Below are 12128 nucleotides of genomic sequence, written 5' to 3' on the forward strand. Positions count from 1 at the left end.
CAGAGGGATTGCGGTTACAGAATGAGGAATTTGCTGTAGAGAAGAAACTAGGGTAAACCGCCGCCGTTCTGCCTTGATCCACTGGATGCCCATCCAGCCAGCCATGGAACCCGCCTTAAATAGTGGTCGCTGCGCCTAGGCTTCACCTGGTCCATTCAGGCCTAGTGACGCAGGAGTTGGGCCTTCGAGCCCGTGGTGGAGATTGGGCAGCAGCTACGCCACGCAAGCTGCTGTCATGTGGGCCTGGTCCGTCAGTGACGCCGGCCGTTGTAGGGGCGCTGACATGTATAATGTAGCATCTGATCTGAGCCGTTGTTTTCAGATCTGGTGGCTCACGGAGGGCAAAGTCAATGACACTGTAACTTCGCTGGCTTTTCTTCTCCAAGTCAGCCAATCCGGAGCGTACGCAGAGCCTGGGATGTTCCTTTTTGATCCGATGGATTTCTGCCGCCAAGAACAGACAGACAGACAGCATCGGTGCAGACGTGTGGTCAAAGGCAACCGTACATCTTTTGTTTATGCAAACCTGCACGCACACACCCAGCGAGCCGCATATCTAACCAAGCATGCATCCATGTCCTTGAGAGAGCTAGCTAGAGTTAACGTCATGAGGTGGTCGTCGGGATCAAGGCCAGCCCCCACGGCCGGCGAGCCGGAGGAGGGGGAGGAGGAGGAGCATGACCTGGCGGCGGGCCATCATCGCCACCTCCACGTCGAGCACAGCGACGTCGAGACGGAGTCCGCGTCTTCGGAGCACTGGCCGGTGCTGCCGGTGGAGGAGGCGGTTCACGTCGAGGATCCCGACGCATATCGAAGCTGCAGCTGCCGGTCGACCTGCAGCAGCAGTGGGAGCGAGGATGCTGGCTCTGCGGGAGAAGAAGCCGGCAGAAGGAGGAGATCGAGGCGCGGACCGAGGAGGAGAGGCAGGAGGAGGCGGCGAAGCGGGATGCCGGTGCGCACGTTCGTCGGCGCCGCCGCCGCGGTGCTGCTCGTGCTTGTGGCCATCGTCGCATCGTGGAGGCGGCGGCAGCACCGGCCGGCGGCGGGCAGCTGATGGATGACGCGCGTGCGTGTCGCTCTGCTGCGTTCTGGTCCGTATACCATCCTCAAGCCAGCTGGTCGAATTTGTACGTGTACCGTATGTATAAGTTGTAGGAGTACTGCCGTGCGTGCATGCGTGCATGGTTTAGCTGCTCCGTTTGTTTGTTTGTTTTTGAGGGAAAGCTGCTCCTTTTGTTGATAGTACTAGTATATTGTGCCAAGAGTATGCGTGCGTGCCTGCAACCGCTTTCTCCCTTCAGCGTCTAAAAAGGTATTTCAATCCTTCACTGGCGGGGAATATTGCTACAATTGGAGTGGGGAATATTGCTGCAATTGGAGTGTACCTTAAAAATCCTAATAATGATCACTCCTTTTGTTCAAGCTCTTTCAAGGCTATAGATCAGGGCAAATTTGACAATTTTAACATGTGGATAAAATCATTTCACAAAATAAACTGCCCCTAAATTTTTTTTTCACTCAAATGACCTTTTTGAGTGGCGCCCGACATGAAGGCGTCACACTACACTGTGTAGCGCCTGACTGACAGACGTTGCACGCCTAGCCAGCGTCGCGCCCGTGTGATCCAAAAATTACTAAGTCAGTGTGTAACGCCTAGAAGCTAGACGTTACACTATATAGTGTGGCGCCTAGCTCTTAGGCTCTGCACATTGACTTAGTAATTTTTAGGCAGTCTGGGGTGTGATGCTGGCCAGGCGTGTAGCGTCTGTCAGTCAGGCGTTGCACAGTGTGGTGTGACGCTTTGTGTCGGGCGCCACTCAAAAAGGTCAGCTGAGTGAAAAAAAATTAGAAACAGTTCATTTTGTGAAATGATTTCATCCAGGGTCAAAATTGTCAAATTTGCCGTAGATCAGTTGATGCAGAAGATTTCAGGAACCTCCTTGGCAGTGTTGGTCACTGGAACACAATGGTATCTTCAAAGCGGACCCTTAAATCGGTCGTAAACGTCCGAACCGCCTTGTTGTCTGGACACAGTTTGTCATCTAGCATCAGTCCATGGATCAGTCTACATGTCCGTTTTTCGGCAATCCGGAAGAAAATTAGGGGAGGCTTTGCGAGAGTTCATACCGCCGCCACATAGGACTTCGACAACCCCGGCCCACCCAAAACCACACCTGGACCCCGCATCTCTATCGCTTCCCCATTTTTCTGCATCACGTCCTTCCTCGTCAACGTCAACGTTGTACCACCCCGGTCGCCGTCAACCTCTTGCCGGACCTCCGCGACCTCCTTCGCTTCACCGGGTCGCCACGCTATTGTTCCACACCCCTTGTTTGTCCGCCGCCCAGGTACCATCCACCCCTACAGGGGTCACCACGCCCCGCAAGTGTTTGGTGAAATGCCCAAGCTAAAAATTTGTCCCTTGTTTGAAGCAATCGATTCAGACATGGACTACATGTACGAGCACTACGTAGACTCGTCCGTCGAGCAGGTTATGCAGATGAAATGACCTTGATGAAGACGGCCCTTGTAGACGCAGACCCTATAGAAGGCATGTTCTCAGTTTCAAGGGATCAATCAAGGGTCCTCGAGTGCTATAGGAATACGGATGGGGGCATTTGACGCTGATGGACAACTACTTTGCCCTCGATGCCCTATTTGCAGACAATTTTTGCCGGCGCTTTTAGATGCGAAAAAATGTCTTTGATCGCCTCTACAATGGCGTATGGTCCTACAATGACTACTTCATCTTGAAGAAGGATGTCGTAGGAAGAATTGGATTCTTTGGTTACTAGAAGTGCATGGTTGCATTGCGGATGCTTGCATATGGCACAGTCACAGATGCGTGGGGCGAGTACCTCCGGATGTTTGAGAACGCATGTGGAGATGCCATGTTCAGATTTGGTACTGCGGTGATCGAGGTGTTTGAACCTCGGTACTTGAGAGAACTGAAAGTGCGTTATATCGACTAGAGGGGGGTGAATAGGCAATTTTTATGAAAGTCTTCAAAACGTGGAAGTTTCGAAGACAAACGATAGAAATAAACCTATTACCATGCAGCGGAAGGTAGACTACACTAGGCAAGCCATAGTCAAGTATTCAAGTGAGAGCACAATGACTAATAGCAGCAATGCAGTAAGGATCAGATAGGAAGATATTATGAAGCCAAACAGAACACGCAGTCACTTAGTGAAGACAAAAGATAGTGCAATCATACAATGACTTCACAAGGAGTAACAGTAAGTAGAGGGGCGGGAAGGATGAAACCAGTGACTCGTTGAAGACAATGATTTGTTGGACCAGTTCCAGTTGCTGTGACAACTGTACGTCTGGTTAGGACGGCTAGGTATTTAAACCTGAGGACACACAGTCCCGGACACCCAGTCCTGAACACGCAGCTCAGGACACCCACTCCTCACCGTATTCCCCTTGAGCTAAGGTCACACAGACCTCGCCCAATCACTCTGGTAAGTCTTCAAGGTAGACTCCCAAACCTTCACAGACTTCGTTCACCGGCGATCCACAATGTCTCTTGGATGCTCAGAACGTGACGCCTAACCGGCTGGAGGATGCACAGTCCTCAAGTGTAATAAGTCTTCAGATCACACAGACACGAAGACTTAAGTGATGCCTAATTCTCTTTGGCTCCGGGTGGTTAGGGCTTTATCCTCGCAAGGAATTCTCTCTCAAAGGCTTCGAGGTGGGTTGCTCTCAAACGACAAAAGCCGTACACTAACTCTGAGCAGCCAACCATTTATGGTTGTAGGGGGTGGGCTATTTATAGCCACTAGGCAACCCGACCTGATTTGTCCGAAATACCCTGGGTCACTAAGGAACTGACACGTGTTCCAACGGTCAGATTTCAAACTCACACGGCAACTTTACTTGGGCTACAAGCAAAGCTGACTTGTCCGACTCTGGACGAGATTCGCTCTCATAGTCTTCACTCGAAGACATAGGTTTTGTTTAAGCATCACTTCAGTCATTCTGAATGGTTCTCTTGGACCCCACTTAAGAGTACGGTGGTTCCTATGACTCAACAAGGAAGAGGAAAAAGAGCTACGAAAGATCTAAGTCTTCGAGCTCCATAGGCTTCATGCGATGTCTTCTCTTGTCATAGTCTTCAATGTGAGTATCTTCATATACCACCTTTGACATCAATGTCTTCATACATTTTTAGGGGTCATCTCTGGTAAGAAAACCGAATCAATGAGGGACTTCTACCTATGTTATCCTGCAATTCTCACAAACACATTAGTCCCTCAACTAGGTTTGTCGTCAATACTCCAAAACCAACTAGGGGTGGCACTAGATGCACTTACAATCTCCCCCTTTTTGGTTATTGATGACAAACTAGTTGAAGTTTTCAACGGGGAATATAATATGTGAAATTGTAAAGGATAAGGAATTGTCTTCATAAGTTGCAAGGGCTCCCCCTGAAGATGTGCATATAAGTAATTTGCTTTTGGAATGCAAATGCACATGGCAGGTTGTGCTTGTGGAGATCCTCTTCAACTTATGATGACAATCCACTATGCATGTGAAGATATGTGAAGATAATGACATGCATAATGGAAAATGGACGTCTGCAAAATGATCTAAGTGCGGAATTTATCATCGCACATGCGGAATTTATCATCGCATCACAAAATGGAAAATAGGTAGCAGACGACCATCGAGTTTAAGTGTTACAACTCAAAGAACCAAATGTATCAAAACAAGAGTTTTAAACACGAAGCAAAATATAAAGCATCCGCCCATATAGACCCGCTTGAAGACTATCAAACTCATATGCTTCTCCCCCTTTTGTCAGTAAGGACCAAAAAGGTTTGAAGATATAGAGCATCTACTCGTTCCCATGAAGAGTAGGTGAAGCAGCAGGGTCGTTGGTGGTGTTTGGCGGTGCAGAAGAGCTTAGAGCAGAGTCGAAGCGTGCTGAAGGAGGTGCCAGTGAAGTAGCATCGTCTTCATCCTCGATCATTCTGGCATTCACAGTTGCAGCAGAGGAAGAGAACTCAGAGTCTTCAAGAGATGGAGTTCGTCGCAGCACTGCCCTTCGAGGAGGTGTGGAGTCAAACTTGAAGCGCTCAGAGAAGCCATCCTCTTGAAGATCATCTTCAGAACACATCAGCATCAGCCCTTTCCATGTGCGGCGAGAGGTTTCATGGGCAACAAAAGCATTCTTGGTGGCAAGATTGCGAATGCGATTAACATCCACCAAGAGGCTTTGCATTTGACGCTTTAGCCAGTCATGATGCCTATCCTATTTCTGATGAAGAGCCACAAGAAGCTCTCGGTCATTGAGAACACGAGTGTGCTTCTTGGGTCGAGGAGCAGTTGTACTGTCAGTGGCTTCAGTGAGAGCAGGATGCGGTGCACATGTAGTGCCAGCCAAAGGATACACACGAGCGACTGCTTCAACTCCTTCAATGTTCTGAGAAAAACTCTGATGCTCTGCATTCTGAAGACTTAGAGGTTCCTTGGCAGGCTCAGGATAGATGGCTTCAATAGACATATCCACATCAGGCAGAAAAATCTGATGATTGCGAGCAGATGGCTGATATGAGATAGTGGAGTGAAGTTTGATCAGCCGCATGACCCATGGGGCGTAGAACTTCAAGCCAAACAGATCAGAGCCTGATGCAGCAAGTTGGCGAACGAAGAAGTCCTGTGCATTGAAGCATTTTCCATGAAGAATATAGAAGACCAAAGTCTTCATTGCACCTTCCAGCTTGGCATGTGGAGAGTGCCCTTTGATGGGCCAGAGAGTTCGCCTTATGATGTGATAAATAGTCCTTGGCAGATACTCTAGGTCTTCAACAAAGAACTCTTTGGGATATGCAGCATCTTGGGGTAATGGCTTCATCATACTGAGCATCTGACTCATGTCAGGTTCAGGCCTCTGAAAGATGCTCTCCACAGCTTCACTGTGAAGTTGACAGCCAGATTCGTAGAGATCGCCGGGAGTGGGCAGACCAGTGAGCTCAATGATGTCAAAGGCTTTGGCTTCGTGATGAACGTTTCCTGTCATCTACTCCAGGACCCAAGTCTTCGGATCTCTGTTATACCCGCGGATGTGAAGTGTGGCATAGAATTGGAGCAGCAACTCTTCATTCCAATGCTCTTGGTCAGTGACGAATGGCAGCAATCCAACTTCTTTGAAGCAATCCAGAGCTTCTTCCAGATAGGGCAGACCAGCTATTGCTTCAATGTCAAGACGCTTGTGTGGGAAGATGCGACCTTGATTGTATAGAATGCAGGAGTAATAGCTTGGCTGCGGATAGCTCCAGAACCGATCAGATGATATTCTTTCCCTTGAGTAGGGGTTCCTGGAGCTATTGAAGAATGTGTTGTCTGCTCTGAAGCCATTGATATTGAAGGATCCAGGTGCTGATGCAGGACCTGGGAACCTGGGCAATCTTGGGATTGGCTTCTGTACCTGAGGCCTGTGCTCAACATGATAGTCGAACTAGGGACCGGCAGTAGGTGCAGGAACAGAAGCAGTGGGATCAGTGGCTTCGCTGACTTCTGGTGCTTTTGTGGGTGAGGGCTCCACATTAGCTTCAGCCACGACTGCGTCAATGGCTTCAGTGGTGTTGGTGGTGGCAGCCTCAAGATTTTCAACCTCCACTTGACGAGCTAGAGGGTCAGTCACAATCACGTTCTCCTCGAGAACAGCTTCTTGGTGGGACGGGGGAGTAGGAGCTTCTGGGGTTTCTTCTTCATCGGCTGATGCAGCCGGAATGTCTTCAGCAGCTTTAGCTTCAGACTCAGAGACTGGAGGCCTTGGTCCTTTGTGAAGCCTGCGTAACGCTGACGACGCCTGTAGAGTTGGTGTTGGCTGGGCCTCAAAGTCTTCTTCCTCTTGTGGACGATCAACCCATGAAGCATCCTGAGCAATTGGCGTCAGAGGACGACCAATGCTGATGAGTTCGTTGTGCTCGAGCTGAGGAAGGACTGCACCATCTTCTACATGGTCATGGTGACCAATATCTTCAGCAGCGATGGGATCAGCTACTGGAAAGTCTTCAGCTTCATGAGCCTTTGTGAAAGTAGGCTCATGGATTGTCAGTTGGCGTTCAGCGTCAGGACGAACCATGGAAATGGGTTCAACAATCAAAGGCTCTGTGGGAGCAGCCCGTTATTTCTTGGTCTTCCTCTTCTTCTTGGAGGGGGCAGTAGGAGAGGCTTCAGGATGTTTCCTCTTCCTGGCTTCAGCCTCAGCAGTCCTTGTCTTCTTCAGCTCTCAAGCGGTTGACCGGGCTTTTGGCTTCGAGCCAGTCATGCTGGTTGGGAAGACAATGGGATCTGCTTCCTGCCTTGGTGCGTCGGGTTCAGCCGTAGCGGGCTTCTTCTTCTTCTTTGCAGCCATCCTGGGGTCGATGCCAGGACGCCCAAGGGCCTTGCGCTTCTCAGCCTCATTGTAGGCTTGTACACACCTGTCAGCCAGAACCTTCATGCGCTCACGAGAACCCTGAGCTTCTGCACGTTTCGTGAGAAAGGCTTCCTTGAGCTCGTGCAGCATAATCTTGAAGTTCTTCACTTCTTGCACGCTGAGCTTGGCCATATGCTTCTTGAACTGAGATTTCTCAAAGTCAATCTTCTGCTTCAGTTCAACAACGCGCTGGGCGATAGCTAACTCTGAAGCAATGGCGCCATGGAAGGCGACACTGAGGCCAATGGGAAGTTGCAGATCGTCGAAGCTGATGTTGGGCGTGTCAAACCATTCATCAATGAAGTTGTGGATGATGGCCACGTCAAAGAGAGGTAGATTATTGAAGATTTCTTCTTCTTCTTTTCTCTTGATGAGTTGCTCAAGAGCGTCATCTGCAAGATCTTCATCACTTGATAGATCAATGGCATCATTGTGCAGAATGGCCGCAGCTGTTAGCTCTTGGCCGGTGTGTGGTAGAGGCATCTTGACCTTCTGGGGCTTGGAGATGCGTGACAAATCTTCAGACTGCACACTATCTTCAGGAGGTGTAGTTGCTAGTGGCTTCGCCCGTGAGATTTTTGGTGCAGAGGCAGGCTTTGAAGCTTTTGGCTGCTTCAGCTTTTTTGGCTTCGGCGCTGCAGGCACTTCATCTGATTCAGCGTCATCTGCAGGCTCATTCACGACTGTCCCTTGAACCAAGATATGAGTGATGAGACCTTCAAGGTTGTAGAAAGGACCGACGACATTGGGTTCTACATCACGTGTGCCGTCAGCCCTTGGAGCAGAAGGACCAGGGTTGAAGTCTAGTCCCAATGTCTTCTTGTTCTGCTTTGCTGAGTTCTGGGCAAACTGGAAGTTGCGCTTGAACAGAATGTCGTCACGACACCATAGCAGTGACGATGGGTCAGCATCCGCAGGCTGTGGTCCACGGACCATGCAGGGATAGAAGCCTTGTTCAATGGCTTCATCTCTGGTCCTGGGTTGAAGATTTTTGTAGAGGATGTCTCCCCATGGTCGCTTGATGGCATTCTTTTCAGCATATTTCTTGGTCACAAATCTGTACTTGAACCACTGTTCTGCCCAATAGCGTCGAATCCATTGGATTCGTGTCTTGCGCTGATTGTAATCCTCTTCAGGATCTGTCTTGTACAGCTCTGAGAGGTCATCGGGCAGATCTCTTGATGTTTCTCCTCGACGCTTTCTGCCACCCTTCCTTGCAGATTTCTTTGAAGCCATGAATTTTAAACTGAAAGGCTTCAATACGTTCAAAGGCTTCAAAGGTTTTCGCTTGCTGGACAAACAGGAACTGGCTTCGGGAGAATTTATGTGATGCTGTAAGAATTTTGCAAATGAATGCAGACTATGAGAACTAAGGGATTCTCCCACGGACATGTACCTGTGACAGCATTAAGGTGCGAGGGAAGGGGAAGAGGTCATATGCATTCTCAGAAGATTTTGAAGATAAATCAGTTTAGAAGACATTGACCTCATCGTGCAAAGACATTCACTCATAGATAAGGAGTTGGTTCCAGATTTGTACGAATCCAGAGATCAGTACAAGTGAGGAATCTAACTACTTTGTGAAGCATAATTGAATATACTAGGCATGTTATGAGATGCAGTATGAAAGAGATCCAACTTGTGTGAATAGAAACTGCTTGTGGTAGAAAGTGACAAAGCTATAGGATCAACGGGGCCATAAAAAGGAAGTTTTATTTACCACACGAAGAACTGCTAGACGGAGTGGAAGAGGAGGCCGAGCAGTTCGATCTTCTGTGCCTAACTTGGCGACGGAGGACACCTACGGCGACGGCGGAGAGGACGATGTCCGCAGTCGGCGTGAAGACAGCGTCGGAGAGGTTGCGGCAGCGAAGCGCTTCGTCGCCGGTGTCGTCGAGGGCTAGTGGTGGCGCTAGGGTTCGTGCGAGAGTGGAAGAAGAGATAATGACAGTGGTGAGGCGTGTATTTACAGGTACAGGGGCGGCACTGCGTTATTACACAGGTGCCCCTGGCGATTCACATCTGATGGGCACGTGGCCGTCATGCAGCATATCGGGGGTTGTTCCACGTCCCACGCACGCCTGGATTGTCGGGTGGTCGTTCCCACTTCTCCCAGTTTCAGGTGAAGGAATGAGCATTGAAAACGGACTTAATGTTTGTCTCTGTATCTTCTGCTGACAAGGACGCAGAGAAGACACTCGACAGTTTCAATAGAATGCATATGATTTGGAGAGATAGAGTTTGAGATAGAAAGCATAGAGAGGTTAGGGTCCGATCACATTCACTTAGTTCAAAAGATTCAACAAGAAGACATAGCTATAAGTGAATGTTGTGGAGGACAGAACACTAGTATATATATATATAATCAACATAGTGAAGATAATCATGAAGACATGTTGAGATTAAAGCCAAACCAAATGTGAAGACATAGCTAATGTAACACCATGAGTGAAGCACTTCAAACAGAAAGTTTGGTGGTGGCGTTACCCACTGTATAGGAAGTATTAGACCCAGACACGGCGCACAATTATCGTGGCGCTACGAAGTCAAATTCCTCATTAATGTATTCACACTTAGAATGTATGTCTTCATTGATTGAAGATATACTTTTCTTCGTGTGTTGCACATCTAAGTCATCAATATGCATAAGTGTTAGGATGTGTGCCTAATCACAGGACATTTGAGGATTCCAAGATATTTAGCTCACACCGTAACTTGCAAAATCTCTTCTCATCCAAGGGCTTGGTGAAGATATCTGCCAATTGCTCTTCAGTGTTGACGTGTATGATATCAATGTCTTCCTTCACAACATGATCTCTGAGAAAGTGATGACGAATTTCAATGTGCTTTGTCTTCGAGTGCTGAACTGGGTTGTTGGCAATCTTGATGGCGCTTTCGTTGTCGCAGTAAAGTGGCACATGCTTCAGATGAATGCCATAATCCTCGAGTGTTTGCTTCATCCACAGAAGCTGAGCGCAGCAAGATCCAGCAGCAATGTATTCAGATTCAGCAGTGGAGAGTGATACACAGTTCTGCTTCTTTGAAGACCAACATACAAGTGATCGTCCCAGAAAGTGACATGTGCCTGATGTAGACTTGCGATCAACTTTGTCACCAGCATAATCAGCATCCGAAAATCCAACCAAATCAAACTCTGAGCCCTTTGGATACCATAATCCTAGAGTTGGGGTGTGAGCCAAATATCGAAGAATTCGCTTCACAGCTAAGTGATGCGACTCCTTTGGTGTCGCTTGAAATAGAGCACACATGCAAACACTAAGCATGATATCTGGCCTAGATGCACATAAATAAAGCAAAGACCCAATCATGGAGCGGTATACCTTTTGATCGAACTCTTTACCATTGTCGTCGGGACCCAGATGATGCTTGGCTGGCATTGGTGTTGTGAAGCCTTTGCAGTCTTGCATACCGAACTTCTTCAGGCACTCTTTAAGATATTTCTCTTGAGATATGAAGATGCCGTTGCGTTGTTGCCGTATTTGAAGACCGAGGAAGAACTTCAGCTCCCCCATCATGGACATCTGATATTGCTCTTGCATCATATATCCAAACTCTTCACTGTACTTCTGATTGGTGCAGCCGAAGATAATGTCATCCACATATATTTGGCACACAAACAGTTCACCATCATATGTCTTCGTGAAGAGAGTGGGGTCTAGGGAACCAGGTATGAAGCCTTTGCTCTTCAGGAAATATTTGAGTGTGTCATACCAGGCCCGAGGGGCTTGTTTGAGGCCATACAGTGCCTCGTTGAGCTTGTTTACCATGTCAGGATGTTTTGGATCTTCAAAGCCAGGCGGTTGTGCAACATACACCTCTTCTTCAATTTTGCCATTGAGAAAGGCGCTCTTCACATCCATTTGATATAGAAGTATGTTATGATGATTTGCATAGGCCACCAGTATGCATATGGCTTCAAGTCTAGCCACATGAGCAAATGTTTCATCGAAGTCAATGCCTTCCACTTGAGTATATCCTTGAGCAACGAGACGAGCTTTGTTTCTGACAACTTGACCATGCTCATCTTGCTTGTTGCGGTATATCCATTTGGTGCCTATTATGTTGTGCTTCCGAGGATCAGGACGCTTAACCAGTTCCCATACATTGTTCAGCTCAAACTGTTGAAGCTCTTCTTGCATAGCTTGAATCCATTTAGGTTCCATGAAGGCTTCTTCAACTTTCTTGGGTTCTGTTATTGAGACGAATGCGAAGTGACCACAAAAATTTGCTAGCTGAGTTGCCCTTGATCGAGTGAGTGGACCTGGTGCATTGATGCTATCAATTATTCTCTCAATCTGCACTTCACTGGCAACGCGAGGATGTATAGGACGAAGATTTTGCTCTTGCTGATCATTGTCGTTGTTAGAGGGATTGTCTTCAGGCTGAGCATTGTCTTCAGGTTGATCAGGTGCGGAGATGATGAGTTCCTCTTCAGGTTGAGCTTCAGAGGGCATGATTTCTCCAGTTCCCATCAGCTTGATTGATTCGCTGGATGGAACTTCATCTAGCACATTTGGCAGGTGTTCTCTTTGTGAACCGTTAGTCTCATCAAATCGCACATCCACTGTTTCAACCACTTTATAATGAAAGAGATTGAAGACTCTGTAGGAGTGCGAATCCTTTCCATATCCAAGCATAAAACCCTCATGTGCTTTTGGTGCAAATTTTGAAG

At 48.0% G+C, this 12128-nt stretch overlaps 1 protein-coding gene across 1 annotated transcript; it reads left to right on the forward strand.

The window, feature by feature from the left end:
• Positions 1–502: 502 nt before the first annotated feature.
• On the forward strand, positions 503–1356 carry LOC125553637. Its single transcript, XM_048717395.1, has one exon. The coding sequence runs from the start codon at positions 575–577 to the stop codon at positions 1052–1054; it is 480 nt and encodes a 159-aa protein (XP_048573352.1). The 5' UTR covers positions 503–574; the 3' UTR covers positions 1055–1356.
• The last annotated feature ends 10772 nt before the right edge of the window (positions 1357–12128 follow it).

The sequence above is a fragment of the Triticum urartu genome, chromosome 4 (assembly GCF_003073215.2).
Source record: "Triticum urartu cultivar G1812 chromosome 4, Tu2.1, whole genome shotgun sequence".
In the NCBI taxonomy this organism is placed as follows: Eukaryota; Viridiplantae; Streptophyta; class Magnoliopsida; order Poales; family Poaceae; genus Triticum; species Triticum urartu.

What these genes read in the sequence shown, in the direction of transcription:
- LOC125553637 (XM_048717395.1), top strand. Translation starts at nt 575, where the DNA reads ATGTCCTTGAGAGAGCTAGCTAGAGTTAACGTCATGAGGTGGTCGTCG.